Genomic DNA, 17,146 nt, shown 5'->3' with positions numbered 1-17,146 from the left:
GGGCCGGGCGGGAAGGGGCCAGCGGCTGGGCGCCGCGGGCCGCACATGGCAGTGTGACCGCAGGATTATGTGTCTGTCCCCTTGTTCAGGGCGGTGTGCGGAAGATGGAGCGCGCGGTAGAGCCCTGGGACCCGGATCTCCGTGACCCGGAGGAGAGGGAGCAGCTGAGAGGCGCCGGCACAGGTGAGGGCTGCGGCTGCGCGCCGCCATGGACAGGTAACGGCCGGGCGGGGACTCTTGGGGCTCGGGGCTCCGCCAGGCCAAGACCCTGAAAAATCGGACGGGAGCTGTACCTCCAGGGAGAGAGGGAGGGCAGCCAAAACTGAGGGAGGAGGCCATCTTCTTTGAACACCTACTGTGCGCCTTGCCGAGAGGGGTAAGTTCTCAAGGACTCCCCCTCCCCCACAGTCTTCACCATCCTCAGGGCCTCTGCCCTACTTCAGGCCTCATTTTCACATCCTGCCAATTGCGAGAGCCTCCCCTCTGCCCTTTTCTCTCCAATTAGGCAGCCAGATTGATTTAAGTCCAGGTCTAATCCTGACTTCTCAAAAACCTTCTCTAGCGTCCCTGTGTCAACTAATTAAAAGCCTTAGCCCCGTGTTCAATCCAAACCCTGCATGCTCAGGCTAGTCGCAACATTCTTTTACAGTTTTATCTTCCATTCCTCGCCTTGAGTTTTTCTTTGCTCTGCTGTGAATTCTCGTCCCTATCTCTTCTGCTGTCTTTGGTGACAACACAATAATTCAGAACCCATAAGTACTTCTTTTTTTAAAAAAACTTGCCAGAGGCTGTGTGTGCTCAGTGGAGACAGAAAAAGACAGAGTGGGGGAAAGTGAGAAAGCATCCCCATGGGGGATGGCCATGCTGCAATCGCTCCTCCATTTCTCCCTCCCTTTGGGATTTTGGGCATGCATGCACATGTGTTAGGCATGTTTTCCAAGCGACTGGTCTGGGACTCAAACTGCACAATTTGCCGTATGGGATCCAGCTGCCCCAACCACCACGCCACTGACTGGCCCCTCCCCCACACATATACAATAATTACTGATATTTTATCTTACTGTTTACCAACCTTAAGCATCTAGAGGGATGGATGTGTGTCTGTTCCTTTCAGGTACACACGGAATGATTTGTCATAGTGAATTACAGAGTAGGATTATATAACAATACAATAGTATTTGGTTTCCAAATAGAGACAGTGTAATGTAGTTATCACAGGTTTGGGGGTTAGGAAGGCCTGAGTTAGGAACCTGACTTTGCTACTTAAATATAACCTTGGCAAGTGACTTAAATGTTCTGTTTCCATGCCTGTAAATGAGTATTTTAGTAGTGTTAGGTTACAGGATTGTTGCAAGAATTCAGTAATGCTTAGTTTAGTGATTGGATTTTTTAAGAGGTTTTTTTTTCTTTTTTTTTTTTTTTTTTTTTTTCAAAAGGGGGGGGGCGCTTGCCCGGAAGACAAGGCCGGCATGAGTTTTAAGCCATCGGGTCCGGGATGCAAACCGCGGTCACGTATGTGGGAATCCAGCGACATAGCCATTACACTAACTGCTGGTCCCATAGTGATTGGAATTTTTATTTATTAAGAGCATAGTAAAAAGTTATTATGGCCAGTTGGTGGTTGGGACGACTGGGTCTCCCAGTTCACAATTCAAAATCTGGACTCAGTGGTTTGAAAATACGCCAGGCACACGTGTGTGTTCCAAAATCTTGAGAGGAGAATGGTGGAGCCGGGATTACAATGTGGCCATCCCCTATGGGAATGCTTTCATGCTTTCTCACTGTCTCTCTGGCAAGCGCACATACCCTTACAGGCTCAGAAGTTCACGGGATAGTGAAAAAGAGATCCTAGTACCACATCAAGTGCTATGTACAAGTGTTACTAAAAACAGAGGCTGTGGGAGCTGGCAGATGGTGTGGTGGTTAAGAGTGCTGGACTCCCACATTGTCAACTGCAGTTCAAGTCCCAGACCTGGCAGCTTGCTTTCTCACTTCCTTCCACCCTCCCTCCCTCTCCCTCTCCAGTCAAATAAAACAAATAAATACAGTTAGATAGGATAATTCTTTAAAAAAAAATAATAAGTAAAAAACTGGACCAGCAGGTGATGTGCTGGCTAAGGCATTGGATTCCCACATGGCTGACCATAGTTCAAGTCCCAGACCTGGCAGCTTGAAAATCACACTGGAACCATGCACATGCCTCCCCAAAATCCTGAGAAGAGAATGGAAGAGAAGGGATGGTGGTATGGCCATTCCCCCCAAGGAGTAATTTCTCATTTTTCCTATCTTTCCCTGGAAAGCACATGCACCTTATGACAAAATCTAAAAGAAAAAGAAAAAAAAAAAAGAAAGATAAGAGTCTAAGCCAAAGGGCAGGGTCTACAATTCCCTTTTCTTTTCCCCAGGTCTAGGGATTGAAACTGTGGAGATATCTGATCAGGATGACTTTGAACAGAGTCCACAGGACGCTGACTTGAGGTTCAAGGAAGAAGAAGATTTGATCTCAGTACATGAAGTAGGAAATGCCTCTCTCAAACACGAAGGCATCCATACCTGGGATGACTTATGGGTTGAGGGAGAGGAGCTAGGAAAGCCTCAGCCTCGGGACAGAGGCCCCCAGCTCCTGGGAGAATCACATTGGGGCCAGGCAAGTAGTGATCGGGCCGCTGTGTGTGGTGAGTGTGGCAAATGTTTCCGGCAGATGTCAGATTTGGTGAAACACCAGCGGACCCACACTGGAGAGAAACCCTACAAGTGCGGGGTCTGTGGCAAGGGCTTTGGGGATAGTTCTGCTCGTATCAAACACCAGCGAACTCATAGTGGTGAGAAGCCTTGTAGGGCCCAGCCTCCAGCCCAGGGTCCCTCAAAGATGGCTCGGCCCAGGATGCCTGCTGGTGAGCGCCCCACTATCTGCGGTGAATGTGGCAAGAGCTTCCGCCAGAGTTCTGACCTGGTGAAACATCAGCGGACCCACACTGGTGAGAAGCCCTACAAATGTGGCGTCTGTGGCAAGGGTTTTGGCGACAGTTCTGCCCGCATAAAGCACCAGCGGACACACCCCGGAGAGCAGCCCCCACAGCCACCGCCCCGCCGGCAGCTATCTCAGGCAGCCCTGGCAGCTGCCCAGGCCCAGATCAAGCCATATGTCTGCACTGATTGTGGCAAAAGGTTTGTGCTCGGCTGTAGCCTTTTGAGCCACCAGCGCAGTCACCTGGGGCCTAAGCCCTTTGGCTGTGATGTGTGTGGGAAGGAATTTGCTCGGGGCTCAGACCTGGTGAAACACCTGCGGGTTCACACAGGAGAGAAGCCCTACCTATGCCCTGAGTGTGGCAAGGGCTTTGCTGACAGCTCTGCTCGGGTCAAGCACCTCCGTACCCACAGCGGTGAGAGGCCCCATGCCTGCCCAGAATGCGACCGTACCTTCAGCCTCAGCTCCACCCTTCTGCGCCACCGCCTCACTCACATGGAGCCCCAGGACTTCAGCTTCCCAGGCTACCCTCTGCCCACTCTGATCCCCAGCCCACCCCCACCTCCTCTTGGCACCAGCCCCCCGCTGACACCTCGAAGCCCTTCACGGTCAGGTGATGGGCCTTTTGGCCTGCCTGGCCTGGGGTCAGAGCCTGGGGGCCCCCAGGCAGGGGAGCCACCCCCACCACTGGAGTATGACAAGCCGCACAAGTGCCCCGAGTGTGGCAAGGGCTTCCGCCGAACCTCTGACCTGGTGAAACACCATCGAGTGCACACAGGGGAGAAACCCTACCTCTGTCCTGAATGTGGCAAGGGTTTTGCTGACAGCTCGGCCAGAGTCAAGCACCTCCGCACCCACCGTGAACGGGCCCAGCCACCACCACCATCCACTCTCCTACGGCCACATAACCCACCTGGTCTAGCACCCTCAGCCCCTCGAGCTGGAGTCCGGGCCCAGTCCTCTGGACCCAGCCGTCTCCATGTATGTGGCTTCTGTGGGAAGGAGTTCCCCCGAAACTCGGATCTGGTCAAACACAGGCGCACACACACTGGGGAGAAGCCATACAAGTGTTCAGAGTGTGGCAAGGGTTTTGGTGACAGTTCTGCCCGAATCAAGCACCAGCGGGGGCACATGGTCCTGAAGCCCTTTGCCATAGGGCATGATGGTCGACCAAGGCCCCTGAAGGAAGAGCCACCAACAGAACTGGAATGATGGGGTTCGGGGAGGGTGAGTCCCAGGAGACCAAAGGGAGGGTATCTGCTGCTTAAGCAAAGAAAGGGCTTGGGAGGTGGTGGGTGGGAGAAGGGGAAGAAACGGGAGAAAGGAGTGAGTAGATAGATTTGGACACAATAACCTTGAAGCTCAGGAAACTGTCCTGGCTGGGCTCAGTCAGGACTTTGCCAGTATGGGCTGTACCCCCAGCTTCTAGAACACTGCCTAGCACTTAGTAGGCACTCAATAAACACTTGTTGAATGAATTAAACTGGCTTTAGCCTGAGGTCTCTTAAACCTGCGTTCCTGCTGCCTCTTATCGGTTAAGAACTGACCCTTCCCAGCCCTGTCCTGGGAGACCTACATGTCAAACCTGTTTTTTTGACCTTATAAACTATAGCAGTGGGACTTCTGAAATTAGCGGCGACAGAATGAGGCAGGGACATAGTGATCATCCTGATAAAGTACTGTTTTGTGGTAGGTATCTATCCCTAGCCTCAGGCCAACTGGACATACTCTTGGGAGGGCATTCTTGGACAGAGCTCAGAGTTGTGCTCTTGAGGGTCCCAACCCATGTGAACACTTGGACACTGGCAGAACAAGTGGAAGGAGCACCTGTGACATCCCTTCTGGATGCCATGCCCAGCCCAGTGGCCATGAGCAGAGACTACCTGGTTGGGGAAGGGCTGGGCTGGGTTAGACTGGAGGGAGAAGACACCAGCGAAGATCCAAGGCCCACATATGGTACGTCCTCTTGCCAATAAACTGCTGCTTGTCTGAAGCGTGGACTCGACACATGTCCAGTGTAGAAAGTGGTGTAGAGGGATGGCCACAAGCAAAACCCTCAGGTCTTGTTAACTTGGGTTGGTCTTTTGTCCTCTGTGCCATTAGATTGTCTTGGGCATTGCTTTATTCTGCCTTTGACATCTAGTTCTAAGACAGTCACCAGATCCATCAACTCAACTGATTCCCCAGGCCTAAGGTTATACTACCCTCAGCTCCCACCTAAACCACCTCATAGAGTGCGACATTTAAAAATGCATCTGCTGGGGGACCAGCAAGTGTATGGTGGTTATGGCGCTGGACACTCCCACATGGCCGACCAGGGTTCAAGTCCTGAATCTGGTGGCTTGCTTTCTCACTTCCTCTCACTCTCAACCTCTGTCTTTCTCTGGTCAAATGGAAAATAAATAAATAAATAAATGAAATATTTCTAAAAGTGCATCCGCTGCGGGGGAAGGGCAAGCTACCTGGAAGAAGGAAAGGGGGTAGTCTGAGCGCAGTTGCTATGGAGACGGCGCGGGCGAAATGTTGCTCACCTGTCTAGTACAGGCGCAGAAGGCCCGACCCAGACGCACTGCCTAGGGACACAGGGAACCCCCGCCTCCCTGAGACTGTTTCCAGAAACAAGTCATTGGGGCAGCACAGCCCAAAGGAGGGCAAGGAGGTCGATGCCTCTATCCCGTTAAAGGCCATCCTGTTTCCCAGCGACCCGTGTGCCCTTAGGAGCACAACTCAGCTTTTTCCAAGGAGAACGCCAAAAGGGAGGAAGGCGAAAGAAGAACAGGCCTGATTGGCTAGAGATTTCAAAAAAAAAAAAAAAAAAAAAACCAGCATGGTTCACCCATCTAAGCAATGGAAGCACACGATTGTTTTGCAAGTTTGTTGGGCTGGGCAGCGGGCCTAATCGTCGTGGTGAGAGTCCCTGGAGAGAAGTTCTCGCGAGAACTTAACCTTCAGAGTGGCTTTCCCAGAAGCCAATGAGAGCTTGCTACAGTGCGGTACGGTTCCCCCGGATCCTCCCTGCGCTGCCAACTTGTTCATAAACTGGAAACAAAACTTCGCGTTCTCTCAGCGGCTTCCGCCTTCAAGCTCCTGTGCACTCATTGGCTGCAATGGAGCCTTTTGGGGGATTTTAGGAGCTCCTCCTTGCTGGTTTCCTTACTTCCCTTCCCTAGCAATTAGGCCTGTACGCCAACCTGTAAGGAACTTTGATAAAATTACGTCTGGTAGTGTCACTGCCCTATAAAACCCCTGTCATGTCTCTTCATGCCTTCTCTGTAAAAATGCAACTCCGTAGTTGGCATTAAAGGACTTCCAAGTTGTTATTTAGTCCTGGGCCTCTTCAGTATTTTCTTTACTTGGAATCCCCCACCCCCAACCGGTGGTAACCTTTCCAGTCCAAACTTCTGGACCGTTACTTCCAACTCTGGTTAGGACCGAGCAACCCCTATCTGAACACCTAAGACACGAGAACTTCTTGAAGATAACCTTTTTTGTTTGTTTTGTTTTTTTCGTTTGTTTGTTTTTGGTTTTGTTTTAGCTATAGGGCATGTGTGCTCTCTGAGAAGTCACTTGTCCCAGTCCCTTCTCCATTCTCCTGGGATTTTGGACATGCACACCCGTGTTTTTCAAGGCATGCAGTCTGGATGCCAGCTGGGCTATTGGCTATTCAGCTGCCTTACTACCACCGGCTGGTGCCTGGTTTTCTTTTCTATGCCAGAGGGTAATTCCTCTTGCCAGAGAGAGTTGGAAGGACAGAGAGAAATCATGCCCCCATGGGGTGTGGTTACAGTCTCTCCTCCATTTATACAGTCTCTCTTCCATTTATGTAGCCTGTGGGGATTTGAGGCTTGGCAAGTGTATGGTGGTTATGGCGCTGGACACTCCCACATGGCCGACCAGGGTTCAAGTCCTGAATCTGGTGGCTTGCTTTCTCCCTTCCTCTCACTCTCAACCTCTGTCTTTCTCTGGTCAAATGGAAAATAAATAAATAAATAAATGAAATATTTCTAAAAGTGCATCCGCTGCGGGGGAAGGGCAAGCTACCTGGAAGAAGGAAAGGGGGTAGTCTGAGCGCAGTTGCTATGGAGACGGCGCGGGCGAAATGTTGCTCACCTGTCTAGTACAGGCGCAGAAGGCCCGACCCAGACGCACTGCCTAGGGACACAGGGAACCCCCGCCTCCCTGAGACTGTTTCCAGAAACAAGTCATTGGGGCAGCACAGCCCAAAGGAGGGCAAGGAGGTCGATGCCTCTATCCCGTTAAAGGCCATCCTGTTTCCCAGCGACCCGTGTGCCCTTAGGAGCACAACTCAGCTTTTTCCAAGGAGAACGCCAAAAGGGAGGAAGGCGAAAGAAGAACAGGCCTGATATTTAAAAAAAAAAAAAAAAAAAAACCAGCATGGTTCACCCATCTAAGCAATGGAAGCACACGATTGTTTTGCAAGTTTGTTGGGCTGGGCAGCGGGCCTAATCGTCGTGGTGAGAGTCCCTGGAGAGAAGTTCTCGCGAGAACTTAACCTTCAGAGTGGCTTTCCCAGAAGCCAATGAGAGCTTGCTACAGTGCGGTACGGTTCCCCCGGATCCTCCCTGCGCTGCCAACTTGTTCATAAACTGGAAACAAAACTTCGCGTTCTCTCAGCGGCTTCCGCCTTCAAGCTCCTGTGCACTCATTGGCTGCAATGGAGCCTTTTGGGGGATTTTAGGAGCTCCTCCTTGCTGGTTTCCTTACTTCCCTTCCCTAGCAATTAGGCCTGTACGCCAACCTGTAAGGAACTTTGATAAAATTACGTCTGGTAGTGTCACTGCCCTATAAAACCCCTGTCATGTCTCTTCATGCCTTCTCTGTAAAAATGCAACTCCGTAGTTGGCATTAAAGGACTTCCAAGTTGTTATTTAGTCCTGGGCCTCTTCAGTATTTTCTTTACTTGGAATCCCCCACCCCCAACCGGTGGTAACCTTTCCAGTCCAAACTTCTGGACCGTTACTTCCAACTCTGGTTAGGACCGAGCAACCCCTATCTGAACACCTAAGACACGAGAACTTCTTGAAGATAACCTTTTTTGTTTGTTTTGTTTTTTTCGTTTGTTTGTTTTTGGTTTTGTTTTAGCTATAGGGCATGTGTGCTCTCTGAGAAGTCACTTGTCCCAGTCCCTTCTCCATTCTCCTGGGATTTTGGACATGCACACCCGTGTTTTTCAAGGCATGCAGTCTGGATGCCAGCTGGGCTATTGGCTATTCAGCTGCCTTACTACCACCGGCTGGTGCCTGGTTTTCTTTTCTATGCCAGAGGGTAATTCCTCTTGCCAGAGAGAGTTGGAAGGACAGAGAGAAATCATGCCCCCATGGGGTGTGGTTACAGTCTCTCCTCCATTTATACAGTCTCTCTTCCATTTATGTAGCCTGTGGGGATTTGAGGCTTGCACACACATGCCCAAGGCACCATGGTGGGGATTGGTTCCACGGTTGGTAATATGGGATTTAACATCTTTTTTTTTTTTTAATTTAACTTTATTTATTTATTTTAATTTGACCAGAGAAGGATGGAGTGAAAACAAGAGCGAGAGAAAGTGAGAAAGCAAAGTGCCAGGTCTAGAACTTGAACTGCAGATGGCCATATGGGAGTCCAGTGTCCTTAACTACCATGTCACCTGCTGGCCCCAGCATGTAGCTTCTTTAACCACTAGACTACATGGACAGCCTAGGATTATTAGATGCCCTTGCTCAATAGCATTACTTTGTGTGTGCTTAGTATGGGGATAGAAAGGTAAATGGGACCAAGTTCTGGGGCCAGCAGATGGTGAAATGGGTATGTCCTTAGACTCCCACATGGCCGACCGTGGTTTGAGCTTCCTACCGAAGGCTTGAAACAGGCCGGTCATACATACATGCATGCCAGAATCCTGAGAGGAGAATGGAGAAGGGATTGCACATGGTCATCTTCCCTAGGGGCTGATCTCTCCCTTTCTGTCTCTTTCTGGCAAGCGTACACAGCCTAAAGCAAAAAATATATATATATCTCTATTAAAAAAAATAGGACAAAGTCCTGCCCTCAGTCTCCATCAGAAGATGGACACAGTACAAATGAGTACAAGTGTCGTAAGTACTAGCCAAGAAGCATGCCTGCAAGAGAAGATTTTATGTGATCCAAGGCCACTTCAAAAAGTGGCAATTACATTTCACCCCAGGTTGTACTGAACTAAGCTAAGAAAGGAGATGGGGGGGGCCAGCAGGTGGCTTGGTGGTTAAGGGTGCTGGACTCCGTCATGGTCAACCATGGTTCTGGTCCCAGACCTGGCAGCTTACTTTCTCACTTTCTCTCTCTCACTCTGTCCCTCTCTGGTCAAATAAAAATAAATAAGTAAAGATAAATTAAAAAAAAAAAAAAAAAAACAAGAAAGGAGGTAGGGGATAGGTGGGAGATGGAATGTTTTGGGCAGAGTAAAGAGTATGTACCAAGTCTTGAGACCAGCAGATGACCAACAGTTACGTCACTGGACTCCCATGTAGTTGACTGCAGTTCGAGACCTGGACTTGGTGGCTTAAACTCACACAGGGTGTGTGTGCGAGCAAGCCCAAGAGCCTGAGAGGAAAATGGAGAAGGGATTGTGGCATGGCCATCCCCCCTGGGGAGTGATTTCTTGATTTTTTTTTTTCCCTCTGGTGAGCGCATGCAGCCTATAGAAAAAATGTCTTTAAGAAAAAGGAAAAGAAGAGAGAGAAAAAAAATATGTACCAAATATTTGCAGACTGAAAAAATTAAGTAGGAGCCAGCAGGTGGCATGGTGGTTGGTCAAGGCACTGGATCCCACATGGCTGACTCCACAATTTGAGTCCTGGACCTGGCTGCCTAAAAAAAAAGAAAGAAAGAGAGAGGAAAGAAGTAGGGCCAGATGCAGTGGTAGAGTTATAACCCAGTGCTGGGGTGCTAGATCCACATGGGAAAGTCCGGGGTGGTGTCAGGGGCCCTCCTGGCAAACACAGCACACACAAGTGTGCCCATGATCCTGTCTGGCTGAGCCGGGGGAGGGTTGTAGCAGGTGGTGTCAGGGGCCCTCCTGGCAGATACAGCACACACAAGTGTGCCCATGATCCTGTCTGGCTGTAGCCGGGGGAGTTCTTATCTTTCTTTCATGGAAGAAATGAAAAGAATGAAATTGAAGTTCTAATGAGGCTGAAGGCAAATAGTGAAAGAAAAATGAGGAGTAAAACAGACTTTTTGGGGGCCGGCAGGTGGTGTGGCGGTTAAAGGCGCGGGATTCCCACATGGCCAACCATGGTTCAAGTCCTGGACCTGGTGGCTTGTTTTCTCACTTTCCCTTTCTCTCTCTCCATCTCTCTGGTCAAATTTTTAAAAAATAATAACAAATGGAATTAAATAAATAAATAATTCTTTAAAAAACAATACACACAGACTTTTCCTTGGCTGGCAGATGGCGTGGTAGTTGAGGGCTCTGGACTCCCACATAACTGACCGCGGTTCGAGTCCTGGATCTGGTAGCTTGCTTTCTCACTTTCACTCTCTCTCTTGCTCTGTCTCTCTCTGGTCAAATTATAAATGAATAAATAAATAAATAAATAAAGTTAAATAAACTAATTCTTAAAAAAAATAGACTTTTCCCAGTCCCAGCAGGGGCCTGGCACCCCTTTGTGAAGGGTGTCTTTGAAACGTGATATGCTCTTCATGGGACTTTACAGTCCCACTAACTATTGCCTGTGTCAATATGACAAGCACCTACTCATTTCTAGAGGCCTTTCATGTTTACCTCCTCAGTGAGCCCCCACTCAATCTCCACTTCTCCACTCCCTCAAAGGAATTCATCACTCACTCCACTATTCTCTTGCCAGAACCACCCAGTTGACTTTTTGCATATACTTTCAGTATTTGTAGGAAATTTGTTGCAGTCCCCCCTACACATGCACACCCACAGACAGTGGACACCAACATTCTTTTTTTTTTCTTTCTTTCTTTCTTTTTTTTTTTTTGGAGAGGTTTTTGATATAGGGCGTGTGCGCTCACCAGACAGACAGAGAGAGACAGAGAGACAGAAAGCGAGAAATCACCAGGGGGGATGGCCATGCCGCAATCCCTTCTCTTCCATTCTCCTCTTGGGATCTTGGGCACACACGCACATGCACCCAGCGTGAGTTTAAGCCACCGGGTCCGGGACTCGAACCGCGGTCGACTACATGGGAGTCCAGTGACATAGCTGTTACACTAACTGCTGGTCCCAGACACCAAAATTCTTGAATATTCAAGACCTTCTCTGCCTGGTGCACATGCCTTCTGGCAATTAAGAAAAGGCGGGGAAGGGTGGCAGGTGGTGTGGTGGTTAAGGGCACTGGATTCCCACATGGCTGACCACAGTTTAAGTCCTGGACCTGCTGGCTTGCTTTCTCACTCTCTCTCGTTCTGTCCCTCTCTGGTCAAATTAATATAAAGAAATAGAAGTTTAAAAAAAATTCTGAGAGAATAGAGGAAAAGGGATTGCAGCCTGGTCATCCCCTTTCTCCCACCCCCCAGGAGTAGTATGGTGACTTCTCACTTTCTCTATCTTTTTCTCTGTCTCTGTCTCCAAGGAGCCCACATACCTGTAGTAGCTTATATTAGTTTATAGTGGTATCAGCACCTACTAGTGGTAGGCAGATGGGACACAGTCCTGTCCCTTCCCCATGGAGGCATTATTCCAGGGAAGAACAGCAAACAAGAGCCGAGCATGCAGAAACAAATGAGAAAGAGACCAGCAGTTGGCGTAATGGCTGGCTCTGGGCTCCCATGGAGTCAACCGCGGTTTGAGTCCCAGACCCAGTGACTTAAACTCATGCCAGGCACGTGTGTGTGCGTGCCCAAGATCCCAAGAAGAGAATGGAGGAGGAGGAATTGCGGCGTGGTTATCCCTCCTGGGGGGTGATTTCTCACTTTCTATCTCTCTGTTTCTTTCTGTCTTCCTGGTGAGTGCACATGCCCTATAGCAAAAACCTCTCCAAAAATTAATTAATTAAATACATTTTAAAAGAAAACAAAACCTTATCTTTCCTTTAACTGAGAGTTTTAGAAATCCTGTGGCATGGGAACATCAGACAGCGTAATATTCACGTTGCTGGACTCCCACATTGTGCACCCTGTCCGAGGCCTGGACCTGGTGCCTTGAAATATGCTGGGTGTGTGTGTGCGTGCCCAGAGTCCTGGGAGGAGAATGGAGGAGGAGGAATTGTGGTGTGGCCATAACCATCTGGGGGGCGATTTCTCACTTGCTGTCTCTCTGTGTCTCTGGAAAGTGCATGTGCCCTATAGTGAAAATCTCTGCCTAAAAACAAAACAAAACAAAACAAAACAAAACAAAAACACTCATGCCAGGCACGTGTGCGTGTGTAGCCAAAATCTCTAGAAGAGAATGGAGAAGGGAATGTGGTGTGGCCATCCCCACTGGGGCGGGGGTGGTGGTCTGATTTTCTCTCACTTGTCTCCCTGTCTCTCTGGCGAGCGCATGTAAATTTTAGCACCAACTGGTAGCATAGTGGTTAAGATGGCTGGATCCCACATGGCCGACAGCACCGTTGAAGTCTCAGTTCCCATGACTTGAAAAGCACATCGGAAATGTGTGTATGCATGCCAAAGTGCTAAAAGGAAGGAGAAATGGAGAAGGGATCATGGTGCCAACCCCTTCACCACTGAGAGGTGCTTCTCTTTCCAACGAGCACGCATTCCCTCTGGCAAATTAAAACAAACAAACATTGGAGCAGCAGATGGCATAATAGTTATGTTGTTGGACTCCTACATAGTCAACAACAGTTTGAGTCCCAGACCCGGCGGCTTAAACTCACGGCAGGCGCATGTCCATGTGTGTCGAAGATCCCTAGAGGACAATGGAGAAGGGGTTGTGCTGTGCCTAACCCCCAGGGCGGTGATTTCTCGCTTTCTGTCTCTCTCTGTCTCCGGTGAGCACATGTGCCCTATAGCAAAAATTTCTCTCTAAAACAACCAAGCAAACAAACACACTTTAGGGACCAGCAGTTACCGTAATGGTTATGTCACTGGACTCCCATGTAGTCGACCGCGGGTTCGAGTTCTGGACCTGGTGTGGGAGGCTGCGTACCAGCGAATATCGCCCTTAGGTTTCTGTTTCTCAGCAAAGAATTACACAATGACAAAGGCCATGACTGGCTCCCCTTCAAAACCTCACCTTCAAAACCATTCTCTGATTGGCCACTTCCCATGGTGCTCATCAATTGGTGAGCTTAGAATCCCTCAGATTTGCATATCTGGCACCTCATGATTGGTCCACAAAAGCAACTAATCATAACCCACCTTTTACAATCCTTCATTTAACCAATCACCACCCAGCAACATGTATATAACCACGATCCCTGGCCCACAATAAACAGACGACCCTGAAGAGTTGTGACACTGCATCACCTCCGTTCTGTAACACTGTGCCATTTGTCCCGTCTCTCACTCCTTCCCTCAGGAAATCTGTTCTACTGTCCTGTGGGACGCGACAACCCAGCAGCTTAAACTCATGCTGGGCGCATGTGTGTGCCTAAAATCCTGAGAGGAGAATGGAGGAGAAGGGATTTCGGCATGGCCATCCCCTTTGGGGGGGAGATTTCTCGCTTTCTGTCTCTGTCTCTCTCTGTCTTTCTGGCGAGCGCACGCACCCTATAGCAAAAACCTCCCCTCCCAAAAAAAAAAAAAACTTTAAAAAATATGCCATGAAATGCCCATGACATGCCCATTAGGTGGCATAGTGGTTGAGGTAATAGACTCCCACATGGCCAACCACAGTTCAAGTTCCTAGCAGCTTGAAAACCACACTGAGGCATGTGTGCATGTGTGCCCAAAATCCAGAGGAGAGAATGGAGGACAAGGGATTGCAGTATGGCCATATACCTGGGGGATAATTTCTCACTTTCCCTTGCTCTGTATTTCTCCAGTGAGTACACTTGCCCTATGGCAAAAACAAAAACAAAATTAAAGTACCTAATGAAATTGGGGGCCAGCAGGTGGCATGGTTGTTAAGGTACTGGACACTCCCACATGGCTGACCACGGTTTGAGTCCTGGACCTGGTGGCTTGCTTTCTCATTTTCCCTCTTTCTCTCTCTGTGCCTCTCTCTGGTCAAATTAAAATGAATGAATGAATGAATAAAACAAACAGAAAAAAACCTAATGAAATTTAACTGTTACATAAATGACTCTGAAACAGACAGTATTGCTTATTTGAAAAGACCAGCAATCAATTGCATGCCATTCACCTTGTGACAAACAAAAGTTGGTAAATAAAGAAAGAAATTAATTTCAGTGAGACCCTCACTAGGGAGAGAGCCGACCAGAATCTGTAACTATCTCCACTGTACTGGACAAGATATAGAACTTAGGGGGCCAACAGGTAGCATGGTGGTTAAGGCCTTGGACTCCCACATGACTGACCGTGGTTCGAGGCCCAGACCTGATGACTTGCTTTCTCACTTTCCCTCTCTTTCTCTGTCTCTCTCTCTCTCTGGTGAGTGCATGTGCCCTATAGTAAATTTAAAACATAATGATAATAAATAAAAATAAATAAATTATTATTTTTAAAAATTACAGAACTCATACATGTTGCCAGGGAGACTCAGTCCTTGGGGATCTCTACCCAGAATGTCAAGGTTCTTGTACAAGGAAGAATTCAAGAGCGAGCCATTGAAGGAGAGTAAAAACAAATTTATAAAGAAAGTATACAGGATGGGCTACTCCATCAGTGGAGCAGTCACGTGAAGAGAGATGGATGAAGTTTTATTCAGGAGAAAAGGGAGAACTGTTACCCAGAGGGAAAGACAGAAGGGTTACTCCATAGGCCAAACAGCCCTGAACTTAGGTGGGTGTCTGGCTTATATGGCTCGTCTAATGCCAGGCTAATTAAGGGGCAGTTTATTCATGACTTTTCTCAGAAAGGGGTGATAACTGAGAACCAGCAGTTAGCGTAATGGCTATGTCGCTGGACTCCCACATAGTCGATCGTGGTTCGCGTCCTGGACCCGGTGGCTTAAAACTCACGCCGGGCGCGTGTGCGTGCGTGCCCAAGATCCCGAGAGGAGAATGGAGGAGAAGGGATTGCGGCGTGACCATCCCCCCTGGGGGGTGATTTCTCGCTTTCTGTCTCTATGTCTCTCTCTGTCTGTCTGGCAAGCGCACGCGCCCTATAGCAAAAATCTCTCCAAAAAAAAAAAAGAAAGAAAGAAAGGGGTGATGACTTTCCTAGAACCACTGTCCTTCCCATTTTCTTATTTAATTTTATTTATTTATTTTTAAATTTGACCAGAGAGGAACAGAGTGATAGAGAGAGAGAGAGAGAGAGCAAGCTGCCAGGTCCAGGACTCAAACCCTGGTCCACCAAGTGGGAGTCCAGTGCCCTTAACCACCACACCACCTGCCAGCCCCGCTGTTGTTGTTCTTAATTGTCATGGTGCAGATGGGAGTGAGTAATATTATCTATTGATAGTATGTTAATACTGGGGGCCAGCAGGTGATGTGGTGGTTAAGGGTGCTGGACTCCTACATAGCCAACTGTAGTTCAAGTCTCAGACCTGGCGGCTTGCTTTCTCACTTTCCTTCTCTTTCTCTCTCTCTCTCTCTCTCACTCTTTTCCTCTCTAGTCAAATTAAAAATAAATAAATTAATTAATAAACAAGTAAAAATTAAATAAAATGTAATTCTTATAAAAGAAAAAAATGGTATCCTAATACCATACAATGAGGGTATGAGTCTGAAGGCTGCTGTGGGTCCAGGCACCATCTTGGTTCCAACTGGTTCAGACCTAGACTGTCTGCTGTTTCTTGTCTTTTAGATTTCAGGTGTTTGGAATGTCCCTCACCTCATTTTGGAACGTCCCTTCTGTCTCATAAAGAGGAAGGGTTCAGTGAGAGCCTATAATTACAAGCAAAGGGCAGGTTATTCATTGTCTTCAAGCAGGATCACAAGAAGATCTGATAGTTGTCGGGGCTGGGGGGGGAGCAATCAAAGTCAGTTTTCCTTCAGGGCTAGCAGGGCAGAAAGACCAGTTTCAGTTCTCTGCAAGAGAATTAAAAATAAGCAACAATTAACAAGGCAGCAGAAACAAAACGGAGTCAGTCAAGACAACTCTTAATCCTGCTTTAGAAACGGAGGGTCTAGGTGTGGCTTTGCAGTGCTTGAGCTGATAAAATCTTCTTGGCTGGTCATAAGGGAGTGGGCTGCCCAGCGGCTTTCCCCCACCCTGTCTATATACCCCGGTATCACTAAGACTTAGCAAGGTTATTGCTGACTTTCATTAGTTAAACATTGGTCTCAGATCTACTGTGAGGAAGGTAAGAGGTTAGTTCTGTAAGTAAAAAAGAGGAAAGAAAGAAAGTGTCAGTGGTGTGACCGCACCTCTGGTGTGCTGACTGGATCGTGCATGCCTACCGCACCGTTTGAGTCTCAGACCAAATGGCTTGAAAAACATGTCAGGCATGTGTGCATCAATGCCCAAAATCCTGAAAGGAGGGGGAAATGGAGGAAAAGCGATTGAGGCACGACCGTCCCTCATAGGGAGTGCCTTGTCACTCTGTCACTTTCTGGGAAGTACACACACCTTCTGAAACAACTGATTTTCCTACAGTTTAATCCCTTAAGGTGGAATCCAAGACTGTATACAATATAGTCTCTGATCCTCCTACAGCTCAGTTACATAAATAGTTGTTATACTGTATCATTCAGGGAAAGGTGACAGGAAAAAAGTCTATACATGTTTAGTATACATGCAATCAATTTTGTTTTCAAGTACTTTTTTTCTAAAGATTTTTTTTAATTGCCAGAGGATACATGAGCTCACCAGAGAGAGACAGAGAGGGAGAAAGCAACCACCAACGGGGCATGGCCATGCTGCAATCCCACCTCCATCCTCTCGGGCTCTTGGACATCTACATGCACCTTGCTTGTTATTCCGGTCACAGAGGCTGGGATCTGAACAACAGTCAGTCGTGTGGGATCTGACTCCCTTAACCACTAGGCTACATGGCCTGCCCCCGTTTTTCAAATACATAACTCTAGTAAATAAATGTATTTATTTTTTAGGTTTTTGCCATAGGACATGTGTGGTTGCTGTAGAGAGACAGGGGATACAGAGAAAGGGAAAGTGAGACCTGCTCCCCCCCCCCCCCTTCCCATGCCGCCCTTTCTTTTCCCCCCT

The 17,146-nt window shown here is 48.3% G+C and overlaps 1 protein-coding gene across 1 annotated transcript in view; it reads left to right on the top strand.

Annotated features, from left to right (window-relative positions):
• Positions 1-20: 20 nt before the first annotated feature.
• Positions 21-17,146, top strand: part of LOC102470393 (zinc finger protein 48) — a 38,689-nt gene continuing 21,563 nt past the window's right edge. Inside the window, exons 1-2 of the mRNA XM_006148163.3 lie at positions 21-183; positions 2,406-4,177. Coding sequence (XP_006148225.2) covers positions 105-183; positions 2,406-4,177 — 1,851 coding nt within the window. The 5' untranslated portion in view covers positions 21-104. The remainder of the gene's footprint in view (positions 184-2,405; positions 4,178-17,146) is intronic.

The sequence above is a fragment of the Tupaia chinensis genome, unplaced genomic scaffold (assembly GCF_000334495.1).
Source record: "Tupaia chinensis unplaced genomic scaffold, TupChi_1.0 Scaffold000231_1, whole genome shotgun sequence".
Lineage (NCBI taxonomy): Eukaryota > Metazoa > Chordata > Mammalia > Scandentia > Tupaiidae > Tupaia > Tupaia belangeri.
This window is presented reverse-complemented; position numbering and strand designations above follow the sequence as displayed.